General features: G+C 48.3%; 1 protein-coding gene across 2 annotated transcripts in view; it reads right to left on the minus strand.

The window, feature by feature from the left end:
• Positions 1-6275: 6275 nt before the first annotated feature.
• Positions 6276-17577, minus strand: part of LOC144797813 (uncharacterized) — a 45683-nt gene continuing 34381 nt past the window's right edge. Inside the window, exon 3 of one of the 2 annotated variants that reach the window (XM_078668604.1) lies at positions 6276-7122. In XM_078668604.1, coding sequence (XP_078524730.1) covers positions 6997-7122 — 126 coding nt within the window. In that variant the 3' untranslated portion in view covers positions 6276-6996. The remainder of the gene's footprint in view (positions 7123-17577) is intronic. The other variant, XM_078668602.1, reaches the window with a different exon arrangement.

Here is a 17577-nt window from a genome sequence, read left to right on the forward strand (position 1 = left end):
AACTTGTCAAGCAACAATCCAATGGACAACCCAACCCTGCCCCTACAGGCTCTAATCCACAGCTATACAATGAGGATTTTGCCTCCTTCTTCAGGGAAAAACTAGAAAGATTGAAAGCTTGGTATCGATGAGTCACCATGTCTCTCAGCTCGCAACCGCAAAACAATGCCTCATAGAGCACATTCAAACCTTTGATGACAGGACTATTCCCAAAATATTAACAGCACCAACACCCTCAAACTACTTTAGCGACCCAACACCAGCGAATGTCTTCAAGGAGGCCAAAATGTCCCTACTCCCTCTCTGGGCCAAGATAGTAAATGCCTCACTACTCCACGGATCGATCTTGGATTGTCCTACAGCTGGAAGGTTAACCCTATATGGAAAAAAACAACAGTGGATCGCGCAGATCCCAAAATGTCCGGCCAATCTCTAACATGACGACACTGGTGAAGCTTTGTGAGAAATGTGTCTATGTACAACTGTGCAACCACATCAAACAATTTAGCCTCCTCGATCAATTCCAATCCAGTTTCCACCAGGGCCACAGTACTGAATCGGTGCTCATTCATATAGCGGATCATGCCCTAAAAATGTTTGATCAGAACGAGTCCCGCCGTCTCATCCTACTCGACCCATCATCAGCCTTGGATATGGTCAAACACGACAGTCTCTTGGACCTACTTGAACATAGGATGGGACTATCAGGGTCCGCTCTTAACTGTTCACTTCTTTTCTCCACAACATAATCCAAAGAATTAAGGTCAATTTGTCCTTATCCAACCACACACAGGTCACACCAGGGGTCCTCGCTCTCATCTACTCTCTTTACCCTATTAATGGAACTGTTAAATGAACTGCTGAATTCATCCAACGTCCACTATCACATGTATGCCGATGACACCCAACTGTACATAAAAATCTCTTCACCAAAGATATAAGATCTCTCAATACAACCTTACAAAAACACCAAACTGGCTGACATGTAACCACCTCAAACTGAATGCTCTAAAATCATTTGCACTTGGGTGCAACTCTGTGTTTTGGGTCTTGTCCTCAGGGTAGGATGAGGTTGGTAGCCAATGGGCTACCAGGCTCCCTACCTCCAGGTGACCACTTCCTGGGAAGTGTGGCATCTGGCTATCCCAGGGTGCACCATTCTGCCCACTTCCAAGATGGCGTGATCTCACTCTTGACACTCAGAGCTCTATAGCCCACCCCCAGAGGTGTGGCTACTAAGGGGCTACATACCCCAGAAAAAAAATCGGTTTGGCAACTGGCTTCTCCTCTGCTGTCCCCAGTGCCAGTCAGTCTGTCTAAACAATAGGGAGCCCCTCTCCCAAGTGTTACCCATTTGCCCGTCAAAAGGTAGCTTCTCCTTTGAAGCTCGCCTTTTGGGCTAACACACATGAGGCTTCCAGCAGGAGGGAGGTAATACCTCTCTCTCATGCATGCCCCTATTGAGTCCTTTCCTGGGAGTTGTTAGCACATCTCCCAGGAGGGACAAAAGCTGTCTACAGGACAAATCCTGTGTACATGAGTAAACGTGCACTGGAAATCTGGGCAACTAAAATAGCAACTTCTAAAGTTGCACTTTGCCCATCAGTGACATTAAATTCGAACCAACCATTAAATCGAATTTGATGCACCGATTCTTTTGATACCAAACAGTACTAACCTTAGTAGTCCCATTCAGAAGTAAACAGGGCTGGGGTGCTAGCCTGTAACCCGCCAATGGGGCTACTAGCCTTTCCACAGTAAAAATGACAATTTAGGATTTCTACTACTGAAAAATGTAAAAGTACATGTTCCACCTCTTAACATACAACACTCTGTCTTAGGGCTCGTTAGGCCACAGGGGTGATTTATGTACATTAGAAAGGGAGGCTTGAGCGTTGCCAGTACTATAAATGGCAAAGAGAAGTTACCAGTTTTAAACTGCCATTCCAGTCTGCAGTGGCAGCCTGGGAGCATGTTTTACCTTGTGGTACAACAGTAGCATCAAAAGTGTCCCAGAGATATATACACAACTGTATAAGTACAGTTTAGCAGAAAAAATATTACACAACACAAGAAAAATAGCCTAAAACTTAATTGTGTCAGCCAACACTTGAATACAGGACCAGAAATCAAACTCGGGGGAGATAACTTATGACGGTACCTCGAGTATTGACGATATCCAGTTGCGACTGACAAGCAGACCCCATCAGGCTCCTTGAAAAGTTGTTTTTAGCCTCTACCCAGTGCATTTTGAAATAATAAAGACATGGTGGCTCCAACCAAGGTCCCTAGAAATTGAAAGCCTTTATAATTGATATACATCTGGAGTGATTTCACTATTGAAAATGGTTGCTCCACAAACACTGTAGAAACCCTACGGAAACAGTGAGATAACTGTCCTGAAGAAGGTGAAACATCAATCGAATACCACCGAAACGCTGCGTCGACTTTAGTTTTCTGTAAATAAAATGTGTAACAATTGTTTATGATTTTTTTTTTCAGAACAAAAAATTGTTTATGATTTTAATGTTTTTAGGGATAAACTGTTTTTAAACTGTATGTATAATAAATAATACAAATGTATTTTGATATATCAATCTTTGGGTTTATATGTATTATTCAAGTGTTGGCTGACAATTACGTTTTAGGCTATTTTTCTTGTGTTGTGTAATATTTTTTCTGCTAAACTGTACTTATACAATTGTGTATATATCTCTGGGATACTTTTGATGTTACTGTTGAACTTACCCAGTCCCTATTGCAATTAGTAGGGTACCTCCCTCTTTCTGTAAACTTTTACCTTGTGGTACTCATGGGGGCACAGCCAGTGCTGCAGTCCACACGAGACACCTCAACCTACAAGCCATAGGTACACCTGGTAACATACACTAATGGCTTACAAGTAAGTCAGGTTATGCCAATTGGACACAAGCCAATTAAACACACACTAATATAAGGGTCAAAGCATTTCAGAGCCATTACACCAGTACCTAGTAAACAAGGGGGCAGAAATGTGTGGGGGGGGGGGGGCTGGAAAAAGCCTGTTTCCTTACATTCAGTCATTCCCCATCCGTGATCATTAAAGATACAGTTCTCTATTCTTAAATCATTCCCTATTTGTGAGTGTATAATGCATACAGTTCTGCTCCTCATCAGCAAATACACTACCTGTAAGATGGTGCAATACAAAAACCAAACATAGAAACAAAATTCCTTATGCACAAACTGAGAGGGCAGACAAAGGGTTGGAATTGTAAAATCACTTAAATGTTAAGACTGCAATGGAGGCAAATGGAAAATCAGTTTCCTTTTTTATTATTTCCTGCTAGAGGAACACTCCCATCACTTGTGCTGTGCACTTCTGTAAATCCAGTGAGATTGCCAGTAGTACAAAACTTGCCCTGGTTGTGACACTAAGCTACCTGAACTAATGTTCTGGTCAGTGGAATCATTACAAAGTCCCGGCAAGGACAGTAAAGGGCGCCCATATCATCAACGGCAGGTTTATGAATAAATGAAGGCTCTGCCAGGGGAGGGTTTCATCCCTCTTCGGAATACACCACGACAAAGTCTCACTTTTCAGTAGTCCACAGTATAAATGTAGTAATCCCGCAAAATCCTTACAACACTGTTCTCAATTACATCGCGTATTCAAAAAATTGTTATGACAACATAATAAAATTACAAGTGACGGCCAGTGCTTGAAAGTAATTCTAATTAATTAATTTTGGACACATAAATTGCATTATCAGTAGAATGGCAAAGACAACGCTGCAGGTGTGCCAGCCTTATTAATCTGACTACAAGACCAAGCCCTATAAAGATGTGTCTATCAATCATTAGTATCCCCCAAGGGAAAGGCTGCTGAAACAGGTCTACAATGATTTAGACTCAATTACCTACTGCAAGGTGTATCTCTACCTTCCAAAGTGGTGTACAGACAGGCCTGGCACTGACACCAAGCTTTAAATGGTCACTAGATCACTAATAAACAAAGAAGAAGAGATCAAAAAGTAGAAGTTCAATTTTACAAACAATAATGCCAGATATTAAGATGTGGACATATACAATGCCAATAGTTGAATCTGTCTATTAAATGATTAACAACACTTAGTAAGTGATTATTAAGTACCAGTGTGGAACCAAGGAGGAGTGTGGTACCAACTAAACTGGATGAGATCATAATTAAATGTAGGCTTTGAATAGGCTGGCTGGCCCGAATTTACTTTGGCTGACCGGCAGCAAAGATGTTGCAAAGTTATGATTTTTAAATGTTTTTAATATACCAAATTCAAGGCTTGAATACAGGAGAATACGGTAGATATTTATCGAAGAGGTCGTACATTCCCTGATGTCGCGGATAATTGAATCGGTTCTCAAGACACCAAAGTGCATAATACTCAAGTGTTAGGATGTAGAACATGAAACAAAAATCTCCATCAGCCTGACGAACGCACTATGCTCGTTAATTATCACAAGGCGCACAGAAACCCAATAAACCCACATTCACGGGGCTTTTCTTCAGACACGTAAAGGTTTGTGCTTTTGCAGGAGAGAGGCGATTCCTGGATCGGTCTGTGACTTTCTTATTGATTACGTAGCAGAGTCAAAAACCACTACACCCTCAGAGTACTTTTCAAACTCAGGATCCACGAATTGAAACAGCAACCAAACACCTAAAGACTACAAACAAAAACCCCCACCCTGGCAAATTCAGTTATGAGTTCGTAACCTAATGGTTTCAGCTCAACCGGCTTCTGAGGTCTCTCTGCCTTGCGCCGTATGCGTATGTTCAAGGGTGTGGAATTTTTGAAAATGTACTTGTCCAAGGGACAAACTGCTACATAAAATGAACTGTCCACTTAAGAAAGCCACTTGTTCCACCTACTTCTTAAACAAATTGGAATGGCTGACACACATACATTAACAGTATGCTTCAGGCTCCCAAGTAAACCTGCCCCACTCAGTGGGCTGGCTTCCCTCTCTCCAGTAGAAGTAGCGCATACTTTCTTACGGCAAAGGATTACTTTCCACACTGTTCTCTCGCCACAGGCACTATACTTTATTAAAGGTACTCGTTCGCAGTCTCTGTTCCTCTTCAACTGAGTCCTCATAAGGTGTATCCCTTCTAACCTCTGAGTATAGGCTAGGTTCCCACCCCTCTTACTCCACGTTCCACCTTCTCGTCACTCTCACACCACAAGCTCCAGACCCCTTGACTGTTCTCGCAATGCATACTCGATGTCCATCCCTCTCGGTTTCCCACACCACCAGCTCCACACTCCCTTCTCCACTCTCACCCTAGGCAAAAGTGCTTCTGTGGGGCACTTTGGAAAGGGAGAACCAGCAGCAAGGATGAAGGTGGGAGGGCTGACAGGACAGAGGCTGTTACGCAGGAGTGTAACACAGGCCCCCGCAGCCCACGTGGTGCATGGGAGCCCGAAGCTCCAGGGGGCCCCCTCGGCACTGCACTCTGTCTGGAGAGCTCCTAATTGAGCCCGGAGGGGGCCCCTCTATATACCTTGCAGGGAGGCCCCCTCAATTTTCGTTACGCCAGTGAAGTAATGTTACGGTGACCCATGAGGGGGGTCATATTAGCACCTGAGCAGGGGTCCGGCATAGCCTGGGCTAATGGACACAGACAGGAGCGTGCAACAGACCATGAAGGGCGTGCGTGGGTGTTACAGTGATGGCGTAGGGATGCAATAAGAAGGCAGTACAAGGAGGTGCATGGAGGCAGAGCAGACAGAGAAGAGGGAGAAGCTGCACCGACAGTGCAGTGCTTAACGCTGGCTTATGACATCTAGTGCAACCTGCAAGTCACAAATCAAAATCTTGGCAAAGCAGACACCACCTGCTGTCCTTCTGGGGTCAGTAAAAGGAGTGCAATGAAATAAACCAACAGTAATATCTAAAACCACGAAACCACTGTTTTTACTGTGGAAAGACTTTGTCGCCCAATTGACGAGTAGCAGATTACACGCTGACAACTCACTACATTATGCGTGGCTTGAATCGCAAGTCGAAATTATGTAACTTGTTGCAATGCGCATGTTCCACAAAGCTGACACTCTGTTGCCTTTAAAACTCCTATGCCTTTCCAGGCACACAGAGCCTGTTCCAAAAGACAGCCTTTTGCCCTCATGGAGAGACACTTTCTGCCCTCCTGGAGAGACATGTAAACGACTATCAGGAAGGCCAGGGAGGGGTCACCACCCTCCTGCCTAAAGCCACTTCGGTGTTAGCCACAAAAGGCAGGTTTCAAAGCTGCATTTGAAGGGTAGATGTAAAACACCAGGGAGGAGGGCTGCCCCATTTTAGCGCTATTACTTAAGTCTGCCCAAAGCTGCAAACATTCCCACAAATCTCCTCTGGCTGGGTTCTGCCCGACCAGAACTGCCCTCGCTGATGCAGTGGTAAGAAGACGAGACGAGTCACTCTGAAATTCAAATTGAACGTTTATTTACAAATGGGCCCATGACAAGGAAGCAGGATAGCAAGCCTCCAGCGACCATCAACAACCCCACAAGAGGGATGCTGTTGAAATGCTCTGGTCCAAGAAAAGACTCAAGCTAGAAAAGCCAGTACCAACAATTCCAGAAAGGAACTAACCAGGGAATGCACACACAAAGAAAGAGCAAAGAAGTCCCAGACAGTGGAATGAATTGTGCACTACAGTTCTCTCATCCTCAAGGTGGTCTGCTCCGTCATGGCCTGCTAAGTTTTACGGGGAAGTCATCTTAGAACAGATGATGCCTTCATGGCTCCCAAGAGGAGTTTCTTCACAGCCACCCATAAAAACAGAAGCAGAATTTTCAAAATGGAAAAACGTAGGAGTCCCTTTATCTTCCTGGAATGCCCTTTTGCCAGTGACTCAGAAGATCCTATGGTGGACGAGGAGTCGCCATCGAAGGTCAGGCACCCTCCGCTCCCCCTTCAAGGACCTCTCCGTTATTGGGGTAGCTCCTCGTCGCTTCGGTAGGGCGCCGCTGCGCGCTATTGGAGGGTCTCCGCATGGCTTGCCGACATCTCAGTACTCTCATCCATCAAATCTGCTTGTTCACTCGGCCCAGCCACAAATCCAGAGAGGACAGATAGCTGGTTCTGAAATGTTGCCCATACCTGGAAGAAAATCAAAACAATGATCACTTATGCACCAAAATCCAGAATTTGAGCCATGCATCCCTGGAAACTGGAGTAATGAGTGTATAGAACATTGGTCTTTTTTAATGAATTTTGGTTACATTTGGGTGCAGCCATTTCTTCAATCAAAGAACTGAGGGTTGTCCTGGACTACATTTGCAAATTACTGGCAGGCTAGATCTGAAGGCCACACTCACTGGCTCAATTACTTTGTCAGCCACAATAAACTTATTTACTAACAAATAGACTTTGAGGAGCGACTCAGTACTAGGTGACTTTGTAGAATTTTCATTTGCACAGGACGGCCCTGAGCGGCTTATCGCGGCATGCCATGGGCACTAGCCTGCCTCCTTGAGGCCCACTCTGACATAATTCACAAGATGGTCCCTTTAAGACCCGATAACAAATTATTTATTATTTATGGTTGTCAAACTACTCACATTGCAGTGTGGCTGGTTTACCCATAATTAGTCATGTCTCTAGTATGAAGTTTTTTTTTTTTTTTATTAGATTCAAGTTACACAACAATGCAACAATTACAGGTATACCGTGACATAGCTTGCTCAAATCCTTAGTTCCAGCATTTGCATACATTATAAATCGGCTATAAGTGGCAGATGTATAACAGCATAAACATATTTACCACAGTGCTTACTAGGTACCATATAGTAATAAGATCATATACAATTCTATACAGTGCGCTGCCAATCTCCAAATTTATATTCATGTCTCTTGTATGAAGTTGGGGTTCTCTTGCAGTACACCCCCCACACTTTTTGCCAGATTTCCGATGCGCCTTGACTGAATGTGCACTGAGTCCCTGCCAATCAGGTTCCCAGTGCCTGTGTTCTTTACCCCAAAATGAATCCAAAATTGGACCAACTTGAGATTCCCCTGTAAGTCCCTAGTAAATAGTACCCCTACTAGCTAGGGCATTGGTACTGAAGAGGGTACCCAAGGGCTGCAGCACTAGTTGTGCCACTCTGGGAACCCTCATCACAGCCATGCAAACTTCCACTGCAACCTGCGTGCCTTGGTGCAGAGAAAAATAAAGCATCGACATGCCACACAGCCCTGTGTGCCACGCGAAAGCAGCACTGCCCAGGTATATGTAAGTCACCCCTCTGGAAGGTCTCACAGCCCTAAGGCAGGGTGCAATAGATCTGTGGCGAGGACTGTAGGAAGCTGGCTCTGTATATACTATACCAAAATGAGGTATAGTGTGCACAGAGTCCAGTGGCACCCCAAAGGTAGGCAGAGGTAAAAGTACATCGCACCATACTCTCTATTTGTGGTAGTCTGGGCGTGCAGTAAGGCTTTATCAGAGGGTAGTGTTAAGCATTTGTTGTACACACTCAGGCAAGTAATGATGTCAAACACTCAAAGACTGAACTCAGACCAATATGTTTGTATACAAATATTATTTAAATTTTATTTCTAGAACCAAGCCTAGGCTGGTGCAGGTAAGTGAATTAATAATTTGCAAAATCTTAAGCAGTGAATTAAAGTTGAATGCAGGTTCAAAAGTGGAGTGGTGTGGCTCACTGGTTAGAGGCGGCAGACCCGTAAGCAGAGGATGGCCCGGGACCAGGGTTCGATTCCCGACACGGCAGGGTCGTGGACCAGGGTCAGCGGGCTCGATAATTCTCGCCTCGGTGCCTACTCCAGTCAGGGACCACACTCGGCAACTCTGGGCATTAGCTTGCCTCATCTTCACAACGGCCCCCCAGACCGCCGGGGATGCTTGGTCGCACCTTAGAGATACCCATTAGGGACCATCTCTCAGGGTGAGCCAGGACGGGTTCCCCAGCGGTCGAAGCGCGGAGATACTCCTCCGGGAGTTGATTCTAGCGCTATATAAAACCCACAATTAAAATGCAGTTAGTTGAGTTAAAGGTAAGTCAACAGGTCGAAATTACTTTTTAGATTACAGTATACATTACTTATTGGATTTCCTTTTTAGTTACTTTTGCTAATCAGTGTGACATGCCTAGATATCACACAAACATTTCCTAGACAAAGGGTAAGTAATTCAGTTTTTACAGTTATGCAGTTTTTCGATATTTCATACAAATCAACTCCACACAGAAGAATGTTCAAGGAAAAGCAGTCAATGCAGTCCAATGGGAGGAAATGAAGTTAACAGTTTGCAGGTAAGTACTTATTTGTGGGAGTTGGTATTCTGGGGCTAGAACCAGGGTTCCGCCAGGGTCGAGGATGCACTCTTAGAACACCCTCAGCAGCACTAGGGCGGTCGTGTGCAGAGGCCCTAGGTTATCCAATGGGGGGGATAGGTGGCCTCCGGTTGGTGGCTGCTCACGAGCAGGCCACAAGGTTGTGGGAGCAAAGCTCCTGGTGTTAGGCTCAGGGCAAAGGGGGATGCGGTTTAGCACACAAAGTGCATCCGCTGTGGAACAGGGGCAGCTGGGTGCAGGGTGCTGGTTTGGCGTCTGGTGCCCTGTTGTTTTCAATGGGGATTCTCCGGTTGCAACAAAGACTGCAGGATCGGGGACAAAGATCTTCTGGAGGTGACCACTGGTTGGAGAGGTAAGTTGGGATGCCTGGGGATGCTGGGACACCGGCGGTTAGGTCACCCACTGTGGGTAAGCAAATCCGGTGCTCACGTGAGACAAAGTCTTGGTTTTGGAAGGCAGGGTAGGTCCTTCGGGTTCCTGAGGGCTGCTGGCTGCAGGACACAGCGGGATTTCACTGGAGCAGGTTCGAGGTGCGGACAGGCTGGTAGGGCTGGGGCTAAGTCAAGAGGCGTTCTCCTCTTCTTAGTTCAGCAAGGCTTCTTCGGTCCTTCTTCTGGTCGGTTCTGGTCTGAGAAGGCAAGGTTCGGGGGTGCCCCTAAATAATAGATTTAGGGGCGTTACAGGTAAGTAAAGTTCAGGACCAATGGGTCCCTTCCTTGGGGCGGGTACACCCCCTATTATGACACCCTCCAGTGGGAAGGGGGCATTGGCTGGGTCCCTCCCCATTTGCAAAATGGCGGAGAATGAGAGTTGTGCTTCACCTCGCCTCCCCCTCCCGAGGGGTGGGGTGTGCAAAGGTGGGCACACCTCCCATCCTGAATGGGTTTTCTCGCCGTTTCTCCTGCCCAAAGTGGGGGTCAGAACCGGTGGGGACCAGTTGCTGGAAGCAGCAAAGGGCTGGGGTGGCTCACAAAGGCGGCAAGCCTTTGAAGCTTCCCCTTCGTGGACCCTGCCCATCCTGGGGGAGGAGGCTGGGCACCTCTTCGCAGGATGTGCATTGTTCCAGGCTCTAGACCCAGGGGTCCAGAACCATGTCTGGTGGTGGCAGCTGCTGAGCAGCCACTCAGCCTGGACACTGGAGTTAGGTCGTTTTTCAGGGGGCCTCTCTAAGATGCCCTCTCAGTGCATTTTTCATGTAATCCCACACCAGCATCAGTGTGGGTTTAATGTGCTGAAAAGTTTGATACCAAACTTCCGAGTTTTCAGTTAAGTCATTATGGTGCTGTGGAGTTCGTAATTACAAGCTCCCAGCACCATATACTCTTAATGGCATCACTGCACTTACAATGTCTAAGAATTGACGTTGACACTGTATGTGTACAGGGCTCATGCACCTGTACCCTCACCACTGGTATAGTACACCCAGCTAGAGGGGTGGCTGACCTATGCCAGGGCAGTGGTTTGTAGGCATGGCACACCTGTGTGCCATGTCGACTCTTCACTTTGTTCTGCACCAAAACATGCAGCCTGCAATGTCAGTGTGTGTGTGTGTGTGTGTGTAAAGGCTCAGGGCCTCTATGGGTGGCACAATAAGTGCTGCAGCCCTTAGAGGCCTTCCCTGGCCACAGTGCCCTTTGTACCGGTGGTATAATTTACAAGGGACTGACATATGACCAGAGAGGTGCCAATTGGGGGTACAAGGTACAATTCTGGGAAAGAAGTCTGGAGTTTCCTGCGAGGCACTTCTTGAAACCTTGGACCTGAGACTCCCACCGGCCTGCGCCTTGAAGGTGAGCCCCCGAATGCTGTGCACTGTACGTTTTCTTACTGTGCCAAATGTCTCCTTAGGAAAAGCATGGTGTGCCATTGCGCACCCTTGGGTAACATTATCTTAGAGACCGAATTGCCCAGTAAAAGTGTTTTCACTTGTATCCAAAGCCTTGCACAGCCTTTCTGCCCATTTCTCCATACAGTAAAGTGTTTTACAGACCTTGTAAAACAATTCTACTGCATTTGAAGAGTATCACTGCTTTTGGAACTGTTACTTACCCGCAACTGAGATTCTCTTGGTTCTAGAAATAAAATAATAAAGTAACAATTTTTCATACAAACAATTGGTCTTGCATTAAGTCATTGAGTCATTCAGTTGTTAACCCGTTCCATGCTGCCGTCGCGAGCGCTACCTCGCTGGTGCTGCGCACGTCCAACGGCCGACGCAGCCCCGCCCGCTCTTTAGAACGCCCGCACCGCGGCAGAAAAACCGCCGCGGTTAAGGCGTTAAAGGCTGCTGAAACCGTGGGTGGTATTCGAGTAACACGTCTATCATCCAGAGAAAAGGTTTAGCGTTGCTGTACAAAGCTTCCCAAAGCGAGCACGTGTTATGGGTTGTTTCTGTGTTAGACCTTGGATGGGCGCCTGGAGCTGTAACAAAATACGGACTGGAATGTCATGGTTCCCGGGGTCAACAGTAAAGAAGACAAAGTTACAGAGTTACCACATGCCTCTGTTAAACCACGGCACGAACCTCCTTGCATGCGCTTCTCTTGCTCACCGGGGGAGGTGGCGCTTGGCTGTTCTCCATTACAACATGGCGTCCACAGACATCACGTCTCCCAGCACTGGTGCAAGAGTGCACGTGACGCATCAGGGTGAGAGGCCGCACGTGCGGAGTGTAACAAAGCTGGTCTGGGCTTCGACCCTCCACAGAGCTCCGCTGCTGTTGGACTAGGTCTGCGCTATACAAATACCATACACACAAAGCGTATACAATGGGGCTGTTTTACACAGAAAATGTACAGTTATTTTCCCTACTCTGAAACACATTTTTGTAGTTTAATTAGCTTAAGTATTTTGCATAAAAACAAATGCAATTATATAAACATATGAAATGTAGCATTGGAACAAGATTGGGAACCACAGCGAAAAGCTGCATCGTAGAAGAGATGCAACGCGGAGCACACAGGATCAGGTGTCAATGTGATGTCACGCTGCGCACACAGGATCAGGTGCCAATGTGATGTCACGCTGCGCACACAGGATCAGGTGTCAATGTGAGGTCACGCTGCGCACAGGATCAGCTGTCAATGTGATGTCATGCTGTGCACACAGGATCAGGTGCCAATGTGATGTCATGCTGCGCACACAGGATCAGGTGCCAGTGTGATGTCATGCTGCGCACACAGGATCAGGTGTCAATGTGAGGTCATGCTGCGCACACAGGATCAGGTGTCAATGTGAGGTCATGCTGTGCACACAGGATCAGGTGTCAGTGTGAGGTCATGCTGTGCACACAGGATCAGGTGTCAATGTGATGTCATGCTGCGCACACAGGATCAGGTGTCAATGTGATATCATGCTGCGCACACAGGATCAGGTGTCAATGTGATGTCATGCTGTCCACACAGGATCAGCTGTCAATGTGAGATCATGCTGCGCACACAGGATCAGCTGTCAATGTGATGTCATGCTGCGCACACAGGATCAGCTGTCAATGTGAGGTCATGCTGCGCACACAGGATCAGCTGTCAATGGGAGGTCATGCTGCGCACACAGGATCAGCTGTCAATGTGAGGTCATGCTGTCCACACAGGATCAGCTGTCAATGTGATGTCATGCTGCGCACACAGGATCACCTGTCAATGTGAGGTCATGCTGCGCACACAGGATCAGGTGTCAATGTGAGGTCATGCTGTCCACACAGGATCAGATGTCAATGTGATGTCATGCTGCGCACACAGGATCAGCTGTCAATGTGAGGTCACGCTGCGCACACAGGATCAGCTGTCAATGTGATGTCATGCTGCGCACACAGGATCAGATGTCAATGTGACGTCATGCTGCGCACACAGGATCGGCTGTCAATGTGAGGTCACGCTGCGCACACAGGATCAGCTGTCAATGTGATGTCACGCTGCGCACACAGGATCAGCTGTCAATGTGATGTCACGCTGCGCACACTGGATCAGCTGTCAATGTGATGTCATGCTGCGCACACAGTATCAGCTGTCAATGTGATGTCATGCTGCACACACAGGATCAGGTGCCAATGTGATGTCACGCTGCGCACACAGGATCAGCTGTCAATGTGAGGTCACGCTGCACACAGGATCAGCTGTCAATGTGATGTCATACTGCGCACACAGCATCAGCTGTCAATGTGATGTCATGCTGCGCACACAGGATCAGCTGTCAATGTGATGTCATGCTGCGCACACAGGATCAGCTGTCAATGTGAGGTCATGCTGCGCACACAGGATCAGCTGTCAATGTGAGGTCATGCTGCGCACACAGGATTAGCTGTCAATGTGAGGTCACGCAGCGCACAAAGGATCAGCTGTCAATGTGAGGTCCCGCTGCGCACACAGGATCAGCTGTCAATGTGAGGTCACCCTGCGCACACAGGATCAGCTGTCAATGAGAGGTCCCGCTGCGCACACAGGATCAGCTGTCAATGTGAGGTCCCGCTGCGCACAAGGATCAGCTGTCAATGTGATGCCACGCTTCGCACACAGGATCAGCTGTCAATGTGAAGTCCCGCAGCGCACACAGGATCAGCTGTCAATGTGAGGTCACGCAGCGCACAAAGGATCAGCTGTCAATGTGAGGTCCCGCTGCGCACACAGGATCAGCTGTCAATGTGAGGTCACCCTGCACACACAGGATCAGCTGTCAATGTGAGGTCGCGCTGCGAACACAGGATCAGCGGTCAATGTGAGGTCACGTTGCGCACACAGGATCAGCCGTCAATGTGAGGTCACGCTGCGCACACAGCATCAGCTGTCGATGTGAGGTCACGCTGCACACACAGGATCAGGTGCCAATGTGAGGTCACGCTGCGCACACAGGATCAGCTGTCAATGTGAGGTCACGCTGCACACAGGATCAGCTGTCAATGTGAGGTCACGCTGCACACACGGGATCTGGTGCCAATGTGATGTCAAGCTGCGTGCACAGGATCAGATGCCAATGTGAGGTCACGCTGCACACACAGGATCAGCTGTCAATGTGAGGTCACGCTGAGCTCACAGGATCAGCTGCCAATGTGATGTCATACTGTACACACAGGATCAGGTGCCAATGTGAGGTTACGCTGCACACACAGGCTCAGATGCCAATGTGAGGTCATGCTGTGCACACAGGATCAGGTGTCAATGTGAAGTCATGCTGTGCACACAGGGTCAGGTGTCAATGTGCTGTCATGCTGTGCACACAGGGTCAGGTGTCAATATGATATCATGCTGTGCACACAGGGTCAGGTGTCAATGTGATATCATGCTGTGCACACAGGGTCAGGTGTCAATGTGATATCATGCTTTGCAAACAGGGTCAGGTGTCAATGTGATATCATGCTTTGCACACAGGGTCAGGTGTCAGTGAGATGTCATGCTGTGCACACAGAATCAGCTGTCAATGTGATGTCATGCTGTCCACACAGGATCAGATGTCAATGTGAGGTCATGCTGTGCACACAGGGTGAGGAGCCAATGTGATGTCACGCTGCACACACAGGATCAGCTGCCAATGTGAAGTCACGCTGCGCACACAGGATCAGCTGTCAATGTGAGGTCACGCTGCACACACAGGATCAGCTGCCAATGTGAAGTCACGCTGCGCACACAGGATCAGCTGTCAATGTGAGGTCACGCTGCACACACAGGATCAGCTGCCAATGTGATGTCCTGCTGTGCACACAGGATACGCTGTTAATATGTTGTCATGCTGTGTACACAGGGTCAGGAGCCAATATGTTGTCATGCTGTCCACACAGGCTCAGATGCCAATGTGGTGTCATGCTGTGCACACAGGATCAGGAGCCAATGTGATGACATGCTGTGCTCACAGGATAAGCTCCCAATGTGATGTCATGCTGTGCACACAGGATCAGGTGCCAATGTGATGTTATGCTGTGCACACAGGATCAGGTGTCAATGTGATGTCATGCTGTGCACACAGAATCAGGTGTCAATGTGAAGTCATGCTGTGCACACAGGGTCAGGTGTCAATGAGATGTCATGCTGTGCACACAGGGTCAGGTGTCAATGTGATGTCATGCTGTGCACACAGGGTCAGGTGTCAATGTGATGTCATGCTGTGCACACAGGGTCAGGTGTCAGTGAGATGTCATGCTGTGCACACATGATCAGCTGTCAATGTGATGTCATGCTGTGCACACAGGGTCAGGTGTCAATGTGATGTCATGCTGTGCACACAGGGTCAGGTGTCAATGTGATGTCATGCTGTGCACATAGGGTCAGGTGTCAATGTGATGTCATGCTGTGCACACAGGGTCAGGTGTCAATGTGATGTCATGCTGTGCACACAGGGTCAGGTGTCAATGTGATGTCATGCTGTGCACACAGGGTCAGGTGTCAGTGAGATGTCATGCTGTGCACACAGGGTCAGGTGTCAGTGAGATGTCATTCTGTGTACACAGGATCAGCTGTCAATGCGAGGTCACGCTGCGCACACAGCATCAGCTGTCGATGTGAGGTCACGCTGCACACACAGGATCAGGTGCCAATGTGAGGTTACACTGCACACACAGGCTCAGATGCCAATGTGAGGTCATGCTGTGCACACAGGATCAGGTGTCAATGTGATGTCATGCTGTGCACACAGGATCAGGTGTCAATGTGATGTCATGCTGTGCACACAGAATCAGGTGTCAATGTGATGTCATGCTATGCACACAGGATCAGGTGCCAGTGTGATGTCATGCTGTGCACACAGGATCAGGTGTCAGTGTGATGTCATGCTGTGCACACAGGATCAGGTGCCAGTGTGATGTCATGCTGTGCACACAGGATCAGGTGCCAATGTGAGGTCATGCTGCGCACACAGGATCAGGTGTCAATGTGAGGTCATGCTGTCCACACAGGATCAGGTGTCAATGTGATGTCATGCTGTGCACACAGAATCAGGTGTCAATGTGATGTCATGCTATGCACACAGGATCAGGTGCCAGTGTGATGTCATGCTGTGCACACAGGATCAGGTGTCAGTGTGATGTCATGCTGTGCACACAGGATCAGGTGTCAGTGTGATGTCATGCTGTGCACACAGGATCAGGTGCCAATGTGAGGTCATGCTGCGCACACAGGATCAGGTGTCAATGTGAGGTCATGCTGTCCACACAGGATCAGATGTCAATGTGAGGTCACGCTGCGCACACAGGATCAGCTGTCAATGTGATGTCATGCTGCGCACACAGGATCAGATGTCAATGTGAGGTCACGCTGCGCACACAGGATCAGCTGTCAATGTGATGTCATGCTGCGCACACAGGATCAGCTGTCAATGTGATGTCATGCTGCGCACACAGGATCGGCTGTCAATGTGAGGTCACGCTGCGCACACAGGATCAGCTGTCAATGTGATGTCACGCTGCGCACACAGGATCAGCTATCAATGTGATGTCACGCTGCGCACACAGGATCAGCTGTCAATGTGATGTCATGCTGCGCACACAGTATCAGCTGTCAATGTGATGTCATGCTGCACACACAGGATCAGGTGCCAATGTGATGTCACGCTGCGCACACAGGATCAGCTGTCAATGTGAGGTCACGCTGCGCACACAGCATCAGCTGTCAATGTGATGTCATGCTGCGCACACAGGATCAGCTGTCAATGTGATGTCATGCTGCGCACACAGGATCAGCTGTCAATGTGAGGTCATGCTGCGCACACAGGATCAGCTGTCAATGTGAGGTCATGCTGCGCACACAGGATCAGCTGTCAATATGAGGTCATGCTGCGCACACAGGATCAGCTGTCAATGTGAGGTCACGCAGCGCACAAAGGATCAGCTGTCAATGTGAGGTCCCGCTGCGCACACAGGATCAGCTGTCAATGTGAGGTCACCCTGCGCACACAGGATCAGCTGTCAATGTGAGGTCCCGCTGCGCACACAGGATCAGCTGTCAATGTGAGGTCCCGCTGCGCACAAGGATCAGCTGTCAATGTGATGCCACGCTTCGCACACAGGATCAGCTGTCAATGTGAAGTCCCGCAGCGCACACAGGATCAGCTGTCAATGTGAGGTCACGCAGCGCACAAAGGATCAGCTGTCAATGTGAGGTCCCGCTGCGCACACAGGATCAGCTGTCAATGTGAGGTCACCCTGCACACACAGGATCAGCTGTCAATGTGAGGTCGCGCTGCGAACACAGGATCAGCGGTCAATGTGAGGTCACGTTGCGCACACAGGATCAGCCGTCAATGTGAGGTCACGCTGCGC

Source organism: Lissotriton helveticus, chromosome 12 (genome assembly GCF_964261635.1).
Source record: "Lissotriton helveticus chromosome 12, aLisHel1.1, whole genome shotgun sequence".
Lineage (NCBI taxonomy): Eukaryota > Metazoa > Chordata > Amphibia > Caudata > Salamandridae > Lissotriton > Lissotriton helveticus.